Below are 22,607 nucleotides of genomic sequence, written 5' to 3' on the forward strand. Positions count from 1 at the left end.
TGGTTCGTGCCAGCAGATATCAATAATAAAGAGAAAGCAGAGTGTTTTGTGCATGTGAGGCTAAATTTTAAGACATCGGCATGATAAAAAGCATAAACAAGCAGTGTAACAGGGTAAATTGTTACTTCATATGAACACGCAAATCGGTTGGCGTGCCATGAAAAACCACCTTGCGTGCCAACCTTGGCACGCGTGCCAAGGGTTGCCGACCCCTGCTGTAGCCTATGTACCACAATGCCGTTTTTTTTAAAAAAAGAGTTTAACCCTTTAACTGCCAAAAAATGATGTTTAGACACGTTCTTGCTCTTTTAGGTTTTATGCAAAATCGATAGAAGATAGGCAAAAACTTTCTTGGGGAAAGTTGTTGGGTATATAATTTTCTACAATTTAAAGATAAAAATTTTTTCGATGACGTCATCACCTATGAAATGACGTCATTTTAATTCTATTTTTTCATGAAATTGCCGTTTATTGACGTTTTTCGTTACAATTATTAGTTACAAGTTGTTTCACAAACAATTCGTTACAAAATTTTATCTGTGTTATTTTGATTACGTCATTAATTAGCTCATGACGTCATAATCAATAATTTCAGTTGCTTATTTTACAGTATTAAATGATAAAATTAATTTCAAGCTGAATTCAGCTGAACACATCTCAAATTGTAAACAAAGATCGCCGCAACACGCGCACAAAGCCCTGAAATCAACTCCAAACAACTGTATGTGAATCAACCAAGCGTAAAATATCAAAAAACGGCTCAAAAACAAAAATTAAAAAAAAACTTGTTTTTTTCTGAATTTTCACTTTCTCCTTAGTGTAATTAATTTTTTTCAAATACTAACATATCATTTTTTTCGAATAAATTGAAGCCAATATGCATAAACTTTCCAACGCACCCCAGTTGGAAAAAAAATTCGCACTAATATGATTTTTATCGCTGTTAACAACGAGGCATGTCTCCATGGGAAGAGCTACTAACACCATAACTCACTTGACACCCAAAGTCGATTAGGGGGCGTAAAGAGCTGAATTTTTTATTTAGCGTCTATAAATGGGTTGGGTTGGGAAATAAGTTTTTAATTTTTTTACATTAGTAACTCATTTTTTGGGTTAGTTTTATTGAATTTTAAGTGTTAATACCTTACCCCGACCCTAATAGCCCTAACCGTAAGCATTTTTGGAGATATAACCAAATCGACTTTGGGTGTCAAGTGAGTTATGGTGTTAGTAGCTCTACCGTCTCCATGCGCATTTATGCGCCCCTGGCAGTTAAAGGGTTAAAATTGGTGAATGGTTTTCACTGTTTTTCAGCTTTTTGAAGGGATACAAATTTACATTTACATTGTATAAAGTCATTGTTAGGGTAGCATTTGTTACCTTTTTAGTTGTAACAACAGCTAGCTCTATTCATATGACACAACACTCCAGGCTTCCGAAAAAGAAAAAATAGGAAGATTTGTATCGGGTAAGCTAGCGCAAGCTTGGTATTGGGTAAGCTAGCGCAAGTTTTTTAATGGAAGGTCTTAGTCTCATCATCATATTTGAGTTTTTTAACACAAACCTTACGCAAAAGTTCAGTTAACTAAAAAAAAGATGTTAACAATATCACTTCTAAAGTACAATACTCACATATCATGTGGTATCTGCAATTATGAGCAAACAACTAAAGGATATAATAGCGGTATGTAAACAACCTGCTACACAACGCTGTGTTTACTGGAGGCAGACATTGTTTAGCAGGAGTCAAGCAAATTCAAGTACAGGCGTTTTAGACAAGGGAAGGATCTCACTCTTACATCTTTGCGTTTAACAAAGCAGCAGCAAGTTTCAATCATGCTCGAACGTTTTTCGTCGAAATTTACACCAAAGAGAAGTAGAATTTGACAGGAAGTTAGTCGTATGGGCTATTGGTATTGTATTGTATGTTTATCAAAAGATAACGGGCTAGGTTTTGTAGCAACAAAGGAGTGGCTAACTGGACTAAAATGACACCGGACTTTATAATTGCTTGACTGCACACAGTTTGCTTCACGCACTTTTCCAGAACGAATCTTGCTATTTCATGTGTTAAGGAAAGAATGTCAAAGGTTTGTAAAAAGGGCATTGCTTGCAGTGATGGCTGTGGGTGTACTTGTGCTGACAAGGTGTCAGTCTGTGGTTTACTGTCAGTGTATAGTTAAACTAACCTCTGACCAGCCGTATATGTAAACCTACGCGGATGAGTTTTTAATTTAGCGTGCTTGCTTTGTTAGTTGTTGGCATGTAAGTAGATTACTGAAAAAGAAGTTTAAAGTAAAGGTCAAGTAAGGAATTGGATTTTTAAAGAGCGTCATTCAGGTATATTTAGGAGTAGTCGGAAACTAGAAAGGTAATGTTATATATTATCATTTATGATCGGCATCCGAAAATTGTTCAATGACCTATACCACAAGTAAAACATAATCCTTTTTTCATTTCACCTGACAAAGATATGTCACACCGTATGTAATACAATTCCGTTGTTGATTCGTTACGCAATCAAAACATTGCAAGTATAGGAAACGTGTCACGCCATGTATTATGAATCATAGTTTTTCTTAATTGTACATGATATATGTTAATGAGGCAACAGTAGCGTTCACCCACACCGTTCCTGGTGCAGGCCTATGGCTTAAAAGATTCCCTTTTAAGTTCAACATTATGTTTCAAGTGCAGCTACCGTGTGCAGAGAAGTCCACTGTTCAGTCTCTTGACTTTGAAAGTTTGCAAGACAACAATGCGATCAATCCGACTACTATGGAAAAGAGAAATGGTGTTGTTGTTGTTCGGTGCGTTAACGCTTTCTGCGTGTTCTTTTCTGAAGTACATCGACTGGCGAAGTACCAAACTGGCAGGGTAAGGCATCATCAGTTCTAGAAACATAAGTTAATCCCGTTTTTAAATATCGCTTGAAGATTTTATTGACAATATCTTACTCGCTAGAAATTCTTACATTGCATTCTATTTTTGAATCAAAATTGTTTAAAATTCCGCAAAATTTCTGTGACTGCCACTGACGTGTGTTGGTGCTCCGACATATTAGCTGATGCGTGACGATTTTAAGTTTGAAAACTTTTTTACTGAGACGTTTTTTCTGGAAGTTGGGGTTTACCTCGTATCATATAATTTTTTCACGACATTTCACCGTAACGTCCATTGCAGTAAAGCTGGGGATTACTTCATAAATCCTATATTAAAAAAGAATGAGGAGCGAAAGGGTTCAAAACGGATGGTCTCATCCGTAGCTTCTGCTAGGTTGCTAAAGTGTATGTATTTACTCAAAGTATTACAGCACATCTCAGGGAAAACAACTTGACGAATTTACATCTGGGAACTATGAACCTTACCGAGGAGCATCTGAAAGGGATCTCACTTACAGGCGAATTGACACCCAATAATGTAACAAATAGCACCCCCGTTGAAACCTTGACAGCAAGTCATCCAAAAATCAATTACTTTCATCAACCGACTATTCCATTCATGGAGAAGTGTGACTTAACACGATGCGACACCACCAAAGGTAAATTTTTGTTCCGCTTCAATTTAAACCAAGGTTGTAAGCGGCCCGAAATTTGAGTCCGAATCCGTTTTGGTCCAAAAGTTTGATTGACAGGAGCAGGACCAGTGTTTTTTTTAAGGTGTTTTGGGGGACCGTTTCGGTCAAATTTCTCCAGCGGTTTGCCAAAATTCCCGTTTAAGCAAATATGGCTATTTTTGGGTATTTAAATGAAACACTTGCGGTCTCTTAAAACTACTTAGCGGTCACCCAAACCAAACCTTAAAAAACCCTGGACAGGACCATAATAAAGAAAACATACACAATGAACAATAAAAACAATTGCTTGAATAATGCATTTTTGGGCTGTTGGGCATTAGGTTATATCCAGCAACAAGTTACCTATCTCGGTAATCTACATTTTAAAAAACTACGGACTTTATTACAAAAAATACGCCTGAACCCGGCCCGACTTACCATTCTGATTTGAACTCGGTTTTATTTGAACTTTAACGTAGTGTGGTTTGGCCTCTTGTTACCACTGCGTCAGTGAACCCACAAAACCCGTGAAAGGCATATGTAAGCTGGATTGGTATGACATATAAACAGAAGTTTTGTACCTAGGCTTGAGCAGATGCATAAAAGTTCTATCCGTGGTCTTATGTGACTGTACAACCAATTACGTCCGCAGGTTGTTCAAATCGAATTCCAATTTTACACTGTTTGGTTAAATTTTCAGGTCTTGGGCACATCTCTAGTAGCAAGTGAAATTAATTTCTGACAAAATGTTACACTAAATGTATAGCCTCCTTTGGTTGCAGTGAAATTAACTCATCATATTTGCCAAAGGTACGGAATGGCGGTTGGTGGTTTTTGTAAAATCCACAACAACCAACTTCGTTCATCGCGAACTGATTCGACGCACCTGGGGGAAATGGCATTATGTTGAAAACGGTTTTATTGCCGTTGTTTTCCTGATCGGGAAATCGGACAACCCCAAAACGATAGATTTAGTACGCGAGGAACATTTTCGAAACCAAGATATTTTGAACTACGACGGACCCGACGACTACAAGTAACTGTAACTGTTGAATAATTAGCATGTTAAAATATTTTAAACCATTTGAAAGCGCCTAAAAATTCCTTTGTTTGGGTTGTGTCTAATAAACTTGAACTGCTTTGGATTTAATGATGACCAGTAAGATACGCTTGTATAAAATTATGCAAGCAAACGGCATTATATGCTTTGAATCAGGGGTCGGCAACCTTTTTGCTCTGCGGACCGTTTTTTAACCCTTTGAAATGTCTTTGCGGAACGGCCTTCAAAACACTACAAATATTTATTAATGCAAACGCATAAATTAGTTTATCATCCCCGGGATACATGGGTAAAATGTTTTGAAGCATTTAACCCGAAAAAGTACACGGCCCAGTAAAGAACTACACGCGGACCGGCGGTTGCCGACCACTGCTTTAGATGAACAAAATATTTTTCCTTTTGTTTAGAGATTGTTTTTGCTTTTTTTAAATTGCATATTGCTATTAAATTTTTCACTTCTTATCACTCAAAATTGTCGTCACAGAAATATTGCAAACAAAACTTTGACGGGAATGAGTTGGGCAACAGAAAACCTGCCCGACCACTACCTGTACGCGTCAGCAGACGACGATTTTCTTGTCGATCTCGGTGCGTTACAAGAAGCAATAGTTGAAAACGAAAAAACTTTTGGCGTCAACAGCACCGCTGGTTTTCCAATCATATGCTTTTACCGCTATTTGGACAAAGCTGAGCCGTACCGTAATAAAAAAAGCAAATGGTATTTAAGCAAGGAAGAGTATCCTCACGATTTTTTTCCACGTTGCTGCCTAGGTGGCATGTACACCACGTCTGTACGCTTAGCACGACGCTTGCTTGAACACTCTCGGAAGTTTGAGCCAATGCGCGTAGACGACGTGTGGATTACTGGCATCTTACGTGAAAATCTTTCCATACCGGAGACCATGGTGATAAAACCTTCACCTTATGCAGCTAAGCATTATACAGGCTTCAAGGGAAAACCATCTAAAACCATACGCAGTTTTATGCACGCCGATTGGACGAAAACATTTGAGAAATTCAGACACAAAAAATTATGTTTATGCGACTATTGAATCTCTTTACGTGTAAAGCTTGGCGATGTCAGTCATTTAATAGAAAAGAAATTGTGTTTGCACTCTATGTATTTGCTATTTTGGTTCTGCTGAAATCGTAGTGGTCCATGTTTTTTATTCCTGTCGTGTTCACTGGCAGAACGCAACTTCATTTTTGTGCTCTCTCTTCTTACATAGAAGGCCAAACAAACTTAACTCAAGCATGACACAACAAAACGAACTGTATAACGAACGCTGGACGTTACAACTACTAGACTGGAGACTACCTATACTGACTGTCCAGCACTTGCGCACAACAACCCCAAGCTGATATTGTTATGTGCAATTTAACTCATACGTTCTTGTTATAACAAGAATTAAAAAAAAATCTTCAACTGTCATTGTTTCGCAAGAGAATGTGATTTTTTTAAAGTAAATACTGTATAGTTCTATCACCACAGGCTTTCTACTAATTGGAATAATGTGATTTGAAAGCAATAGTTGCAATATTTTTATGTGCATCAAACCTTCTTTTATAAGATTGTAGAAATTTTACAACATGTTATATGATATGCCACTTGTGATGTTTGGTGCAAGTCAGTTAACAAACGATTTTGTTTTCATGCTTCATGCTTCAAATCGAGTTTTTGTGTGTCTTTTTTCATTTACTAATATCGTTGCTTTAAGTTTGATTATTATTAACGAGTTCTTTTACGATTATTGCTTCCTTTTTGGCGTTCTATAGTTTTCGCAATTTGTGCTTTTTAATTTTCTGGTGGCATACATCGGCTAAACTAAAGAAGCTGTACCAAAAATGCTGGAAAATAAAGAAGGTTTTATATTACTTCGAACTGTTTACCATACAACTCAACTAAGTCATGCAGTTTTGAACACCAAAGAGCAAGTTCGATTGCGCTTAATAAGTCGCCGTGCAAGTAAACAAATATAGCTTGATTCCTGAATACAATACACGAGACAAGAACATAGTTTATGTTTATATTCAGTGGGAAAAAATGTTTAATACTCTGCTTCACTCGTTCTACTTCAAGCACCCCTAACTATTTTTTTAGATATTTTACAGTGTTATAGCTCACCACTTATCACCCAGAAAATTAAAACAGCATACAGACGAATGAGACGATCACAGGTTATTCCATGACTCCATGACTGGGCTTTCCAAGTCAACTACCGGCTACCGTATTTACTCGATTTTAAGCCGCGGCTTATATTGTTTTTTAGCTGCCGTTTGTGTGGCTTAGGCCTATAATCGAGGGCGACTTATATTTTAATTTTATACCGAAATTATTTCTACACTCCAACATTTTAAATTATTTGGGGTTCAAAACATGTATGCATGATCAGATTATACGTCGATATACGTTCTGTTGGGTACAGTTATCAACGTAACTAGAAAAATAGTCATACCATATAACAACAGAAAGATGTAAGAAACAATCGTATCTAAAATTCCAGCATGCGGCTTACAATCGAGGGCGGCTTACATTATTTTTTAACACCTCAACATGCGGCTTACAATCGAGTAAATACGGTATCTACGCAGTAACACACTAGAAATTCTTTATTGCGTCAAAAGCGTATTAAAACCCAAACAAAAGTAATTATGCCGCAATAATGCACAGTGCATAGTCCAAAAGTTGTTACCAATTCTTTTTGACTTGAGCAAGCTTGTTGCACCTAGAAGGCCTACTCGTAGCACAGTTTGTGAAGCACATGCTTGGATCAATATGGAATTTCCAATATGCTGCAAATTGCATTGTTTCAATAATTTTTTTTTACTACTGTTTAATTTTTTATAGTGGAGGAAATTAACGGTTGCATTGTATGCATTTTTCCTGCTACCGTATACAACAGATCTTATCAAGTGGCGCAAGGCTCAAGACTTATGAAGAAGGGGACTGGTAAGTTTGTTGTTTATAACTCTATGTACAGGGGGCAACAGCTAAATTGAAATAAATTTGGCCTTATAGGAGAAAGAGAATCTGAAAGAATCTTGTAGCAATAACAAACACCGTTAGAAAAAACCCTGGAAATAACCAGGTAACCCCCTCTCATGGGTCAAAACCGAAGGCAGACAGTACCCTGCGTGCGGAGAGCAAGCACAGTAAGTTCTCTTTCTGTGTTGGAAATCACCTGAACCGCACCGAACCGTTGCGTGGAATGTAAGCATTTTTTTAGCATAGGAAAGAAGAGAACAATCACTAACCAAGGTCAAGCTGTACCTTAAGCAGGAACCACAATGTTGGGACATGTTTGGTTTTCCGCTGTGGGTTATTAGACAATCAAAGAGACGCGCTTTAATGACACTACACGTCAAATATACCGGGTGTTATCTGTAAGTGGTTAAAAACTCAATCCTTTGTTGCTAAACTTTAAAAAAAAGTTAATTGTATTCTCTTTGTCATTTCAATGTTTGACACCAATGCTTACGTTTATGGTTGCACGCGCACGCACTGCAAACCAAAGCATACTGACTTAGCTGCAAACAAAGGTACTACATTATTATTAGTGTTAACCCGCCCGCCGTTATTAGTCACCCGTTTTAAGGACACCATGCAAGCATCGTGGGATCGGCGGTATATATTAACTAAATCTCTTCTTGGAATGGTATAGCAACTAACTGTCTTCATATTTTATCACCATGTTTCACCGAAGACGTGCTTCAATGGCCTAAAAATCTAAATGTTCTCTGGTATACAGGATTGTGTTCCCAGCAGTTTTCATTTAGGTCACTTTGCGATAATATTATTATTTTATAATTAGCATTGTTTGATTTCATAATGAACTAACTGTGTTCAATATCATGTGGACACGAGAAGTTTATTGAACATTTCTAGGCCACAAAGAACACCACTGATTTTTTTTTATTCAGATGTAGTGAACGTATGTGGAAGGGACAAACTGTTCAGTATCCTGAGATTCAAAGTTTGCAAATCAGGTGTACGGTCAATCCGGCTATCATGGAAGCGACAATTTATCTTGTTGTTCGGCTCTGTAATGCTTGTTGCATGTGTCCTTCTGACGTATGACGATTTGAGAAAGTTTAAAGTTGCAGGGTAAGTAACTACATAGTGGTTCGGTATCGATTGACAAGAGTTACACCGTTGTCTTTGTCAATGAAGTTTTACTAACAGTGGATTTTTTACGTGAGGTGCGAGCGTTGCCTATGGGTCCATTTGAACACTCATATACGTAAATACGTTTCCTGTCGCATCGTATACACTAAAAAACTTTAAAGTGTACTGGTGTAGATTACAAACCAAGCTACTATTAGACTTGGATACTCCCCAGTACGCCATTAAGTGTAATAATGATGTTTATTTTCAGTCTTAAAGCGAACCAAAATTTGAAAGGCTTTAAAACTTTTCATTTGGGATATGAAAACCTTACCAAGGTCCTTTTAAGGATGACCTTCCTTAGAAGCAAATCGACATCAAATCTTGTTACTAAACGCATCACGACAACCGTTAAAACCGTTACTGCAAGTTATCCGAAAATCAATTACTTTCATCAACCGACTATTCCATTCACGGAAAAGTGTGATTTAACACAATGCAACAGAACCAAAGGTGAATTCGCAGTTTACGTTTTGTCTTGTTTAATATCCGGTAATGAAAAAATGGTCTATTTTAAGTAAAAGCCCAACTTTTACGTGATAGCTATACCGGACCGCATACGCCAGAAACAATACAGGACCTGTAATTGGATTCTATCAGAAGGCAGTTAAACGAATATAACACATACTGTTATTTTGATTTAGTCCTACCCTATTTTTACCAAAAAGATGATACATTCTTATCAAAGGTTATTGGTGGTATTTTTTAACAAAACTGTGATGACTTATCCTAATTTATTGACTTATTGATATAGTCTGGATTGAAAGAATTTAGTTTTTAGTCCTCTGTGAACCCTGGGTAAACAAAATGTCATAAAATGTAACAACTCTCACTGAACTTGTTTACCATAATATTTATTTTAAATTAGAAATTTTTCTCTAAAATGGGGATCACTGTGGTAGGCCTATGCTATATGAAACATTGAACTCCGTAAAAAAAACATTTCAACGAGTGACATTTTCTTTTCTGTACATTTTTCTTACTAAAGCTACAGAGTGGCGATTGGTGGTTTTCGTAAAATCGTCAACGCACAACTTTGCCCGTCGGGAATTGATTCGACGTACCTGGGGAACTTGGCATTATGTTGAAAATGGATTTTTCGCCGTCGTTTTTCTGATCGGAAAACCGTGCTCTCAAAAAATGAAAGATTTACTGCGCGAGGAACATTTTCGATACCAAGACATTTTAAACTACGACGGATCCGACGATTACAGGTGATTCTTGAACCAAGAGCATGTTGCAACATTAAAAAAAACATACTTAAACACCTTTATAAGTTAGCTATTAGATTCGGACGGTATTTGACATAATTTTGTTGTCTGAATGTATGTAGTCGTTGCCTTTTTTATCTTTTAATACAACTTTTAAGTCCTTAAATAGATTCATTGCACAAAAAACGTTGACGGGAATGCGCTGGGCATCGGAAAACCTGCCCGACCACTACCTGTACGCGTCAGCAGACGACGATTTTCTTGTCGATCTCGGTGCGTTACAAGAAGCAATAGTTGAAAACGAAAAAACTTTTGGCGTCAACAGCACCGCTGGTTTTCCAATCATATGCTTTTACAGCGATTTGAACAAGGGTGTACCGGATCGAAGTAAAGCAAGCAAGTGGTATTTAAGCAAGAAAGAGTTCCCTGGCAAAACCTTTCCACGTTGCTGCTTAGGTGGCATGTACGCCACGTCTGTGCGTCTCGCGCGGCGCTTGCTTGAGATCTCCATAGACTTTACGCCAATGCGCGTAGACGATGTGTGGATTACAGGTATTTTGCGTGAAAATCTTTCTGTACCGAACACCATGGTGGTAAAACCTGCACGCTACGCCGCAAAGCATTATGTCGGATTTCGGGGCAAATCGATTAGATCTATACGCAATTTTATGCACGCCGATTGGACGAAAACATTTGAGAAATTCCGTCACAAGAAATTATGTATATGTAACTATTGAATATCTTAATGTGCGTCGCTTAAAATTGCCATACAGAAATATATTTTGCTGTAAATGTTTATGCTCTAAGACTTAGGGTGGAATTCACGAAGTTAGATTAAACCTAGATTAACGTAATCCTAGATTAAGTAAGGGATAATCCCTGGTAGCCGTATTCACCAACCTCGATTAAATTTTAATCTCGGATTAAACAGGCAAAATTTTAATCCTGCCCTACCCCAGGTTTAAGGATGGATTAAGTTGAATGCTGGGTTGTTTGGGTATTTTAACCCACATAAAAAGTAGGTTTTGTGTTTAATTAAGCTTTATTTGTGTCTATTAACCAAAAAAAATGTAAAAAATAATACTTCATACTAATTTTAAAAAATCACCACTTTCCAGCTTGCTGCACTGCAGTACTTTATTTTTTAAAGCAGTAAAATGGATGTAATAGGGGCGATAAAAAGGGTAGATAATGATGTCACAGAAACCACAACAATGTTAAAAAGAAACCAGAGACAGATTTAACTCTATTGAAAAACTTAATGATGTTGAATTTTATAGCTGATTTTGATTTTGCAAAGAAAATGCTCGATTGTGAGCCGCATGTTGAGGTATTAAAAAAGTGATGTAAGCTGCCCTCGATTATACACCCCACATTTGTTATGTCCAATAACACAACATAGTGCAACTGTTTGTCAATAAAGAAGACAGAGCGTATGTTGACTTGTAAAGCCTATATTCAAAAGAACTTGGAATGCGAAATAAATCAAAAGGCATGAGTGTAGAATAATATCGGTATGCCACAAAAATGTAAGTCGCACAAACGGTAAGGTAAAAAAAATGCGACTTAATTACAATTTAATTAAAGTTGTATTGAGCTCAATTGAAGATGACCTTGTCTGTGCAACAACAAAACAACAACTATAGTTGTGTGCTTTTTCAACTATAAACGATTATATTGCTAACAAAAAACAGTATTACAATACCCTGTGTCTAATGCAAAAGTACCAACCATTCAATACACAATAAATGACTTCTAGGTGTATACACAAAAACGCCTAGAAGTGTTTAAAATCCCAAAACACACAGTTTTACACCTTCATATAAGTCAAAACATCGTTTAAAATTGCCTAAAACCCATGCGGCCATAACTATGACTCAGCATAATCGGGGATTAGGGATTTAATCGGGATTAAAGTACCGATTAACTAGTCTCGGTTTAATCCTGGTTGGTGAATACCAAGTAATCCAGGTGCTTAATCCTGGATCAATTAATCCTAGATTAGAGCCTAATCCAGATTAAATTAATCTTGCTTGGTGAATTCCACCCTTAGAGTCTAAGTCCTTGCCTATCTGAGCTACTGCTTGTCTGAGCTTAGTCCGACAACGAAGACGGCGTTTTAACCTTAAACTTAGTTTATTGAGTTAAGAGAGTTTTTTTGAGATTATTAAGAGTGAGAGTAACAACACATATCAATATATAGTGGCAAAGGTGATAATGACGAAACTGTTCAACCGTGCATAAGGTGTTAAACAGCGACAACTGGCAATTTAGGTCAGTACTGAAAAGGTGACGATGACGAAACAAAACTATCATGCAATCACAGTCACTCGTATGATATTATACGCGCTTATGTATAACTTCAATACACGATACTCCACAATAGCCTTTTATCAAAAAATAAACCCCAGGCAACCTTTTGCTGTCATTTTTGTGAGAGGAACTATGTTTGTTGCTTTTTGTAATATATTGAGAAATTAGGTCGGTTTGTAAAGTCACATGTTTTCAACAAAATCCCGATTGGCAACATCACATTTCAACACTGAACAACAGGAAGCAATTAATATATTACCCTTGGCGATACTTTTCCACGTCGCTACTTGGGTGTCTGGTGGCTTGTAAATCAAAGCTACCCGGTGAAATCCAAGATTGGACAAAATATTTCCAATGTTTTACTTGCATGACAAAATAGGTAAGAAACATGGCGCGACATATTGAGCTTGTCGCGTGTCGCAGAATATCAATTTGTTTAACTTCAGTTAAATCAAGTATTTTTCTTGTAATGTGAGCCTTAATGATTATTACACATATGGTTGCCAAAAGGTTTAAATTCACGATTTGTGTTTATGATAGCATTCATACCTTTTTCACAGTTTATTTTTTTATTTTTTTCACGGGGTTCGAACCCAGGACATTCCCGGGGACGAATCCCGATCAAGGTTTTTTATGTATGTATATGGGTCAGGCGCGCCAGACCATTCGGCCAAGTTCCTGCCCTTTTTCACAGTTTATAATAATTTAAAACTTTTGCTTTGTTTTTAGCGACACTAGTGGCCAACTATGCCACAGCTGTAAGTTGACTGAACACTGAACGTAAACAAAGTAACAAACTTTTGAAACTGTTTTTGCTGGTTGTTAAAAGGCCGAAAAAGAAGCTTTGTTGTTTTGCATGACCCGTGTACAACGTCGGTAGATAACTATTTGTTTAAATTTTTCTTGTACAGAAAAAAATATAGCTGAAAGTAGATCTGGCTGCTTGGATTTGTATAATTTTAATCCATTCCAGACCAAAGCTTGAAAGCAAACATTCCTCCTGATGTTCTGCATTGTGGGAGTAAACATAAAAACCTTTTCGTTTTGTGTCAATGGAAGGAGATAGCAATGACCAAGCCCCAAACAAAGACTTTCAAGATGTAAAAATTAGTTTTGTATATGACCGCTGCCCGGTTTGTGACAAGGTTGGGAAGTCACTTGCATGCTCAAAATGTTTGGAAAAAGATGAATCTAAAAGTTTTTTGATTCTGTGTGAGGGCAAGGTTAGGAAATCTCAAAGTCGGCTTGCACGTCCTATGTTCCTTTTAAGGTAAGAAAGCCTTCAAATCTCTGTGTGCAAAGCTTCATGAACAATGTATTGAAAAAAGTTCTTTTATTTTGGCAAAACTTTGTGACCTCTATATGTATTGATATACATTGAACAAACTCAAGAAGCTGTTACAGAGCATAATAGCTTTTAAAAACTGAAATGTATGATATCTTTTTGACTTTTCAACATTTTTTGTGAAACATTAATGACTATTGTTGTTTGCGTTTTTTAGTTTGGGGTACACCTACCAAAAGGGGCCTTCTGGCCCGATATATTCTTACCTAAACAGTGTGTTATTTTCCAATTTACCTGAATGTATTAAAAATTTAGTGACCTGTACATTTTACCTTGTTTTAAAGGTCGGTTCAAGAGAACTTGCAGCAAACACAATTCATCGTCAAATCACATGTCAAAGAAAAACTGAGGTACCAAAGATATTTTGTAATGCAACAATACTTGCTTCTATGCAAAATTTAACATAAATATTAGTTTTGTATTTGACAGATTGGAAGAGGATATTGCATCTATTACTGAAAAAGCCCAACTTGTAAGTATTTATAGACAGACTTAACAAAAGTGCTTTTTTAATGGCCATGTTGTTCCTTTGATAGATAAGCTCTATTAATCAGTGCAAGGCTAACGTGGAGCGACTGAAAAAACTCTTGGTAGCAAGGAAATTGGAAAGTGAACATCAGCAACATGTGTTAATGGAAAGCAAAAAGTCTCTGTCTGTTTACCAGAAAAGGCACTCGCGAATACAAGGAAAAAAATCAAAAATGAAAGAGTATATTGAAAACAAGCAGGTAAATTTATGTTTTGTCTATTAGTGTTATGTTAGAATTGATGTACAAGTAACATTAATAACTATTAAAAAACATTGTTTTATACATATATATACATACAATTTGTTACAACTATTAAAATTTGTGTGCAGATGAACATCACTTTAACACTGTCAAAGATTGAGCCACTGACAATCACATTAAACAGGAAAAGAGTGGAATATATTTCAATGCTTGTTGAATATATTTTCCCTATTAAAGAATTAAAAAGAGTTGAAACAATAACCAGGTTTGTATTCATTTGATTTTTATTTATTGTGGTAAATATTTTCTAAAAAGGAAGCACATATTTCTTTTATCAAACGGAAATTAAGAAAGAGGCTTATTTAAAAAACAAACCAAGTATTAGCTAAGTTTTATATGTGCAGCAAATCTTAGGCATGAAATCTATCCTCTAGTTAAATACAATGCAATTATAACATAATCACTAGCACTTTTGTAATTAAAAAATGCAAACAATTTTGCTCAGTGTGGATGGAAAGGATGAGGATGAGAGTGATTTTGTTTCGGACAAGGATCGTACTCTTCTGCAGGAGGAGCTTGAAGAGGCACGGAGGATGTCTTTTGTACATGGAAGATGGGTGGACCAACAGGTTTTATTTCAACTCAGACACTATCTTCAGAAAAAATAAAGCTACAAAATTAAACTATACACAAATCTACTAAAACACATTAGGCAAAACATTCTATATTTTATGGTTAGCCGCTGTGGTAGATTCACATCCACCATGTAATTGACAGTATGTGTCAATTTGTTTCAAATTAAACTGTATGTGTTTTCAAATTGGGTAACTGCCAAGGTGGTGACTGTAAATTTTATCAAGACATTTGCATTAACACAGGGGTTCCCAACCTATTTACGATCTGCCATGTGTACCACTTCTTTCAGCACAACTAATTTGATTGAATCATATTTTATTCAGAATAATAATATTGGCCTACTAAAATAAGTAACACTAAAGCACCACAACTGAATTGAATGAGATTTTTGTTTACTGTAAACAAGATATAAAGTTGTGAAACCAGGCTGTTGTGGAAAAAAACGGAAGCTTCTCGTGTACCACCTGAAAAACCTTCCACTAGTGGTACGCGTACCACAGGTTGAGAACACCCGCATTATCAGGATCGTTTTAACACCAACTATACATGCAAAATACATAACTCGCCATATAAATTGCAGGCCGGAATTAGCGACATCGTCCAGATATCTGTTGGAGCCGACGAAGCGAGTGCACCATCTGACGGCAATTACGCACCCTATCTTACCTGGTTGGAAAATAACTACAAGCAAACAGCGTCTGATCCGCCGAACTCCCCTGGTAGCTTGATTTCATCCACATCCGAAAGTTTCATTGTCCAGCATCGAGCTCAAAACTCAGCCATGGCAGTTAGCGCTGCCTTATCTCACGCCGCGCAGATGGTACATGTGATGAGAAAACTGCTGCATGTGCATCTGCCGCATCGATTGCACTTCAAGTAAGATAAAAGTTTGTAATGTTAGCTGTATTTAAAGCTGATCTGGTGATTTCGAATGCGACCTTTAGGAAAAGGCGAAGACAGTTGCAATAGGTTCAGGCCTCATCACTCAAAACGTAGCCCTTTCTCCCACAATATAATGCACTAGCGGGGTACGCACTAATCATACCTGTGTAGTATGATTAGGTCATGGTGCTTAAATTGAGCCAATTTCTATTTTCATTACAATAAACGAGAAAAGACGACCAAAACCAGTCAAAACCATCTAGCCATCACCTGCCAACGACCACACAAAAAACGGGAACTTGAACTGCATTTTAGTAAGTAGTAAGTAGTCAACCTTCCTTAAATAAATAGCCTAGATCAGCAAATTTCAGTTACACAACCAGTAACTTCACAACACCCTCTGCGAAATCTAAACGACAACCGTTAAAACCGTTTCACAAAGCGACATTAGTAGAGAAAGACTTGGCATGCATGGAAACAAAAGCGGCATCGAATAGGGTTGTAAAAAATCAATAACAAATGATAAATAAAAATGAAGGTTAGGCACATTAGCGACATGGCCCCAAAATGAGCTTACTTGAAGATCAAACTTTTGATGATAAGAGCGACTGCAACAACGTCTGTGATTCTGGATAATGTACGAATTTGTTTGGGACCTGAAATACTGAAGATAAAGCAAAATCAAAAAATGAATTTGTCCATACTACAATGTCAAACAAAATAGATACTGGTGCAACCTGCAATATATGTACGAATGTAAAAGGTTACGGTAAAGATATTGCCACGAAATTTCTGCGACCCCCAAAAAATGTTCAAATGTGCTCGTAACGTCATATCACTACCACGAAGAGGACCGTCAATCAGCTAAAAATAAACTGTGCTTTAACTAGCTAAATAAAATGAGGTGTACCTGCAGTGTGTAAAAAAGAAAAGCTTGCGTATGTAAAATAACTGGCAGTAGTTTATTAATAAACTGCACAATTTCAATTGCAGGACATTCTGTAGTCCCACGATTTCTCCACTCGTCTTTTCCAACACAGTGAAGCTTCTTAACAGCAACATACTGACATTATGTCTAAACCAGGGTGTTGATGGTTTCACTCTGCACCCGCTGCACACATTACGAAATCTTCAAGTTCTAACCGTAAAACTTCAGAAAGATGGACTTAGGTATGTCATTGAGCTAGTGATTCTCAACTCTTGACTTAAAGTTTCGCGACTTAAATGTGGCTTGTCGATACCATTAGTTTAACAAAGCCTTTCTACAACTAAGTACCGTACATTATGTATATTGATTTGATGTTTCTAGATACAAGTTCTTGTGCTTTTGATGTTTCTATAGTTACAAGTTCTTGCAGCAAGCAGTTGTCACTTGACTTGTGTTTCTGTGACATTAAAACACTTCAGGTTTTTAATAATGGTAGATCGCCACAGCTCGGCGCTTAGTTTACGCGTAATATCTGGGTCGCCGGACAGAAGCTTGAGAAGCACTGCCTAACGCCAATGAAGGCTAGTTTGTGCCGATAAACGTGTATGTAAGTAGTACTATTATGCGTTACTGCACTGTTCAATTTATTCAGATAAATTGTTGCGCAGGAGCTGAACATTGCAAACTTACCTTAAAGCATGTCTAATTTTGTTTTGTTCATGTGAAGTTATATATTACGCAACCGTAGCGACCCCATAGCACTAATTCTTAGTGTAGCGTTGAAACCTCGGTACACGATAAGGAAACCAGCACAAATTCACAAAGTGCAATATAATCGCCACGGCTTAAGTTTTACCCATGACCGCGGCATACAAGGCATAAAACACAAGCATATATTTTGTTTTCTCTTCAGACCTTTTCCATGTACTCCCGCGCACGATCTTATTCTCTATCTGGAGGAGACGCTCGTACTTACTGACATCTCGGACGACGAGCTTGACAATGACAACGATGTCACATTGGATTGGCAACTGTCGCTCGATGAAGACTGGGAGACGGTACCGACCAGCGAAAGCAAGTAAGTAACGACTTACTTTTGAAGTTTTACTACCCAACAGCACAATTTGGAACAGAATGTCTAACCTCGCAATGTTTACAAATGATTTGCATAATTTGGTCTAAACTATTTTCAGGATAATACATCCAACAGGTTTGTTACAGTTTTTGCGGGATTAGTTTGTTGATAAACACATAGAAATCAATTTATCGTACATAGAACCCAAACAACAAAGAAATTAAATTTAAGCAATAAAGGGGACATATGAGCAAAGAAGTTGCGGTCCTTTAAAATGTTTAAATAGTGTGGTTTGTCTGTCCTATAAAGATGTTTAGTCTACAGTTTACACTTGTCTTGTGCCAATGTATTCCCTGTCAAAACTCGCTGCCTGATGTATTGTTAAATCCTTGACGTGTAACCCAAAAATGCATTGAGTTTTAATTTTATACAGACTACTGAGTAAAACTAGACAGCTAGTTAACAGAATTTTTAGCTCTTCCGGCAGTTTTTTATTGTAATATGCCAACGTTTCGATGTCCCATACGAAACACCTTCATCAGGGTAATGACATACAATGCAAACACAAGTTATTATAAAGCGAAAAGGGCGGCGAAACACACACAAAAAAGGCGATAGAAATAACGCAGTGCGCACCAATGGTCGTGTGATAACACCTGGCTCAATGGTGCAAAAGTGACCGATAAGTTATCGGCATTAGAACGTCCGTTTTAACGTTCATCGTGTTGGTGTGAGAATGTATGTTCCACGACTCCAGGAAACCTCGCTTGTGAAAATCGGTTTCTCTAGCTAACACCTGGGCAGCAGAGAAGTTTATGGTGTGACCGAGGGTAGTAGCATGTTGTGCTAATGCCGATTTTTTAGCATCTTTCTTGGCTACATCCCTCTCGTGTTCTTTACGGCGCGTATTCAGAGATCTTCCCGTCTCGCCAATGTAAATCTCCTTGCACTGTTGACATGGGATCGCGTACACCACACCCCTTGCTGCGTTTGTATCAATGGGATCTTTGGGGTGCGACAGCATCTGACGTAGGGTGTTGACTGGTTTAATCCCTACTGAGACCCCAAAGTCGATTAACATGCGACGTATTACGTCTGTTAACCTAGGAATGTATGGCAAGGTAACAAATGTACGCTCTTTGGACTGAACCTTTTTCCGAGCACCCGTGGTTTTTCGGTCACGGAGGATCCAGTTCGGGTAGCCATTTAACCGCAGGGCCTGGTGTACCCTTCGTAATTCGGTTTGGAGCATTCCGGGTTCTGTGGTCAACCTTCGGGCCTGATCTGTCAGCGATTTCACCACAGCTCTCTTGTGGTGTAGAGGATGGTGAGACGTGAAATGCAAATAGCGCCTGGTGCTCGTTGGTTTGTGGTACACTTGCGTGGAAAGTCTCCCGTCTGTTGCCTGTAATACCTCCACATCCAGAAAGGGAAGCCGGTTGTTAGTTTGCAATTCCATGGTAAATGCGATCCCTTGTTGCACGTTGTTTAAGTGATCTAGAAACGCTGTAACCTGGCTAATATTGATGATGCAGAACGTGTCATCCACATATCTTTGCCAGAATCGTGGTGGTGTGGTAAACGTTTGGAGAGCGCGTTGTTCCACCGACTCCATGACCATATTGGCAACCACCACCGACACTGGAGAGCCCATGGCCGTGCCATACACTTGTTTGTAAAACTGGCCTCTAAATGTGCAGTAAGTCTGCTGCAAACAAATCTCTAGTCCAAGATGAATGTCCTCGCATGACCACTTGGTTCTATCCTTAAGGCTGTAGTCCTCCAGCAGTCTTGACTTAGCGATTCCCAGTGCCAGGTCAATTGGTATGTTGGTAAACAACGAGACTACGTCAAACGAAACCAACGTTTCGTCTTCATCCAGTGGCCGTTGCGTTGTGACTGCTTTAACAAACTCCTCAGAATTCTTTACCGTGTATTCCGTGTTACCCACCAAGGGCGCCAATAGTCGAGCCAGGTATTTCGCAAGGTTGTAAGTCGGGCTTCCAACAAAAGACACGATTGGCCTAAGGGGTACATCTGTTTTATGGACTTTTGGCAGTCCGTACAGTCGTGGGGCAGAACCATCGGTGCTGTGCAACTGATGAAACATTGCATCCGAAATGCATTTCCGTTCTTTATGTAAGATAGAAACAAATTTGTTGAGAACTTGCTCCGTTTTTCTGGTCGGGTCACGTGGCAAGTTCCTGTAGGTATCAGAATCGCGCAAAAGCTTATAAATCTTGTCATCATACTCCTTGCGGTCTAGAATAACAGTACTGTTACCCTTGTCTGCCGGTAGAATGGTGATGTCTTCATTAGCTTTGAGACTTTTTATTGCACGCTGATCGGCTGCTGTAAGGTTGCAGGGAATGCTCTTGTGACTCTTCATGCAGTTAACAAGCTTGCTCTGTATCAATGTCTTGACGTGCATCGGCAGCGAATAAATTCCCTTCTCCACACATGCTAACATACTCCCCTCAGGAACTGCTCTTGGTGCCGTTGCGAAGTTCGTTCCAAGTTGTAAAACCTTTAGTTCCACATCATTCGGCTGATAATGCGACAGGTTGATGACCCAATTCCTTTTTCCGGTTGCATTTACATCTTCCTTCATCCTTGGCGCAATCGAATTGAGATGTCGTTCGTTGTTGTTTAATAGCTGACGCCGAAGGAATTCATCACCCGAAGTGACGTACCTCTCAAAACGACGCAAGTCATGATCCGAAAGAATAGCCGTTAATCTGAGAAATACCTCTTGGGACTGTGAAATGGCTACCCGAACTGGATCCTCCGTGACCGAAAAACCACGGGTGCTCGGAAAAAGGTTCAGTCCAAAGAGCGTACATTTGTTACCTTGCCATACATTCCTAGGTTAACAGACGTAATACGTCGCATGTTAATCGACTTTGGGGTCTCAGTAGGGATTAAACCAGTCAACACCCTACGTCAGATGCTGTCGCACCCCAAAGATCCCATTGATACAAACGCAGCAAGGGGTGTGGTGTACGCGATCCCATGTCAACAGTGCAAGGAGATTTACATTGGCGAGACGGGAAGATCTCTGAATACGCGCCGTAAAGAACACGAGAGGGATGTAGCCAAGAAAGATGCTAAAAAATCGGCATTAGCACAACATGCTACTACCCTCGGTCACACCATAAACTTCTCTGCTGCCCAGGTGTTAGCTAGAGAAACCGATTTTCACAAGCGAGGTTTCCTGGAGTCGTGGAACATACATTCTCACACCAACACGATGAACGTTAAAACGGACGTTCTAATGCCGATAACTTATCGGTCACTTTTGCACCATTGAGCCAGGTGTTATCACACGACCATTGGTGCGCACTGCGTTATTTCTATCGCCTTTTTTGTGTGTGTTTCGCCGCCCTTTTCGCTTTATAATAACTTGTGTTTGCATTGTATGTCATTACCCTGATGAAGGTGTTTCGTATGGGACATCGAAACGTTGGCATATTACAATAAAAAACTGCCGGAAGAGCTAAAAATTCTGTTAATACGTTATGCCTGGCAGCAACAGTGTATTCACTAGACAGCTAGGTTTGACTCCCAAATATAAGGCCCAAATACAATTCCAGTTGAAATGAAAATTGTCGAAACCATTTTTCTATGAAACCATTTCCAAGTACTTACATAATTTTCCTTCTATCTAGATCACAAGGCACCGCTCCAATGCTGCCCTACACGTCAATCAACACACAATCCAGCATGGCGCAACCACCCTCGGGACTCGTCACTAGTGCTCTTGGATGGGTGAAGGGTTGGTGGGGTCCCAACGAATAACCCGATATTTTACTGTTTTTATCTTTACATACCACAGGGTTAAAGTAGCATGACAAACGTCGTTCTCGAACAAGTGCCAATAGTTTTCCAAAGGACGCTGTGGTTTTCGGATTGCCTGTATACTTTAAACAGCATTGTAAAATTTTGCCTTTGAATTCTAGAGTTTACGCGAAAACCAAGCATTTTTGCCGTGATTTGTACCTATAAGAGTGACAATAAAATGTCTAAGCGTTTCATTAAGATGCGTTTTGTTGTTCCTTTCTTATCTAAAACTAGAACATCTTGTTTATTAGTAAATGTAATGAAACAAAGTGCAACGTAATTTTTTAACCCACCAAAATCCTTAATAAAAAATAGCCATGTGTTCCTAAATTGCAGCATCACGTTAAGGGTTAAATTAAAACCTGATTGAAAAATACACATAGATCTGTAACCTCAAAACGGTCTTAGCGCCAACATTTTTCTACTTGTAGTTATCACTTATGCGTTTACATTAAATGACAGTGGATTTTCTTCCAGCACTGTGCGTACTTATTACGGTGCACAACGTCTATTCCAACATGTTTCAAGCGCCTGCACTTGTGAATAGATTGCCCAGTACGTACCTTGCTGTTTGTCATGTGTCTTGCAAATACAAACCACTTCTCTTCACCTATTGCTGATCCTGTGTTGCAGTCCTAAATATAGTTAGCGTTTCTATCTGACAGTGTTTTCAAACGTTTTTCTTACGTGGACTTCTCGAAGTTGAGCAAAATACCGTACGACTTACAATGTCACTTATATTGCAAGCTTCTGGCATTTTTGCAAGTTGTGCTACATGTGCATAGTTAAACCATTCTGCACATAGCTGGTTGTTATGTAATATTTTTACCTGGCTCTGTAAGCCTATTTACATACAGCTCTATGG

At 38.3% G+C, this 22,607-nt stretch overlaps 2 protein-coding genes and 1 long non-coding RNA gene across 6 annotated transcripts; 2 read left to right on the plus strand and 1 right to left on the minus strand.

Annotated features, from left to right (window-relative positions):
• Positions 1 to 1,825: 1,825 nt before the first annotated feature.
• LOC145209100 (beta-1,3-galactosyltransferase 5-like) lies at positions 1,826 to 6,491 on the plus strand. 3 transcript variants are annotated; one of them, XM_080079348.1, is made up of 5 exons: positions 1,826 to 2,371; positions 2,698 to 2,877; positions 3,306 to 3,541; positions 4,367 to 4,592; positions 5,101 to 6,491. In XM_080079348.1, the coding sequence occupies exons 2-5, from the start codon at positions 2,759 to 2,761 to the stop codon at positions 5,666 to 5,668; spliced, it is 1,149 nt and encodes a 382-aa protein (XP_079935474.1). In that variant the 5' UTR covers positions 1,826 to 2,371; positions 2,698 to 2,758; the 3' UTR covers positions 5,669 to 6,491. The 3 variants fall into 3 exon arrangements, with proteins under 3 accessions (XP_079935474.1, XP_079935473.1, XP_079935472.1); XM_080079347.1 differs by having other exon boundaries at positions 1,826 to 2,340; XM_080079346.1 differs by lacking the exon at positions 1,826 to 2,371 and having other exon boundaries at positions 2,559 to 2,877.
• LOC145209101 (uncharacterized) lies at positions 2,436 to 3,312 on the minus strand. The gene is made up of 2 exons (XR_013855007.1): positions 3,134 to 3,312; positions 2,436 to 2,894 (listed from the first exon to the last, which is right to left on the minus strand). It is a non-coding gene; the product is annotated as an uncharacterized LOC145209101 (long non-coding RNA).
• Positions 6,492 to 13,189: 6,698 nt separating the features above from the next.
• LOC145209099 (beclin 1-associated autophagy-related key regulator-like) lies at positions 13,190 to 22,351 on the plus strand. Of its 2 annotated transcripts, none has more exons than XM_080079344.1 (10): positions 13,190 to 13,575; positions 13,935 to 14,000; positions 14,065 to 14,122; positions 14,187 to 14,378; positions 14,510 to 14,646; positions 14,887 to 15,010; positions 15,598 to 15,893; positions 16,893 to 17,069; positions 17,741 to 17,905; positions 21,571 to 22,351. In XM_080079344.1, exons 1-10 carry the CDS (start codon positions 13,358 to 13,360, stop codon positions 21,698 to 21,700), a joined length of 1,563 nt encoding a protein of 520 aa, XP_079935470.1. In that variant the 5' UTR covers positions 13,190 to 13,357; the 3' UTR covers positions 21,701 to 22,351. The 2 variants fall into 2 exon arrangements, with proteins under 2 accessions (XP_079935470.1, XP_079935471.1); XM_080079345.1 differs by having other exon boundaries at positions 13,191 to 13,575; positions 14,080 to 14,122.
• The last annotated feature ends 256 nt before the right edge of the window (positions 22,352 to 22,607 follow it).

The sequence above is a fragment of the Phallusia mammillata genome, chromosome 1 (genome assembly GCF_965637545.1).
Source record: "Phallusia mammillata chromosome 1, kaPhaMamm4.hap1.1, whole genome shotgun sequence".
Classification (NCBI taxonomy): domain Eukaryota; kingdom Metazoa; phylum Chordata; class Ascidiacea; order Phlebobranchia; family Ascidiidae; genus Phallusia; species Phallusia mammillata.

Bases quoted from the DNA above. Each gene is read 5' to 3' on its own strand.
- LOC145209100 (XM_080079348.1), top strand. From the start codon at position 2,759: ATGCGATCAATCCGACTACTATGGAAAAGAGAAATGGTGTTGTTGTTG. The intron at 2,878-3,305 runs GTAAGGCATCAT...ATTTACTCAAAG, and splicing joins CGAAGTACCAAACTGGCAGG to TATTACAGCACATCTCAGGG. The intron at 3,542-4,366 runs GTAAATTTTTGT...TATTTGCCAAAG, and splicing joins ACGATGCGACACCACCAAAG to GTACGGAATGGCGGTTGGTG.
- LOC145209099 (XM_080079344.1), top strand. From the start codon at position 13,358: ATGGAAGGAGATAGCAATGACCAAGCCCCAAACAAAGACTTTCAAGAT. The intron at 14,647-14,886 runs GTTTGTATTCAT...AATTTTGCTCAG, and splicing joins AGAGTTGAAACAATAACCAG to TGTGGATGGAAAGGATGAGG. The intron at 15,011-15,597 runs GTTTTATTTCAA...TATAAATTGCAG, and splicing joins GAAGATGGGTGGACCAACAG to GCCGGAATTAGCGACATCGT.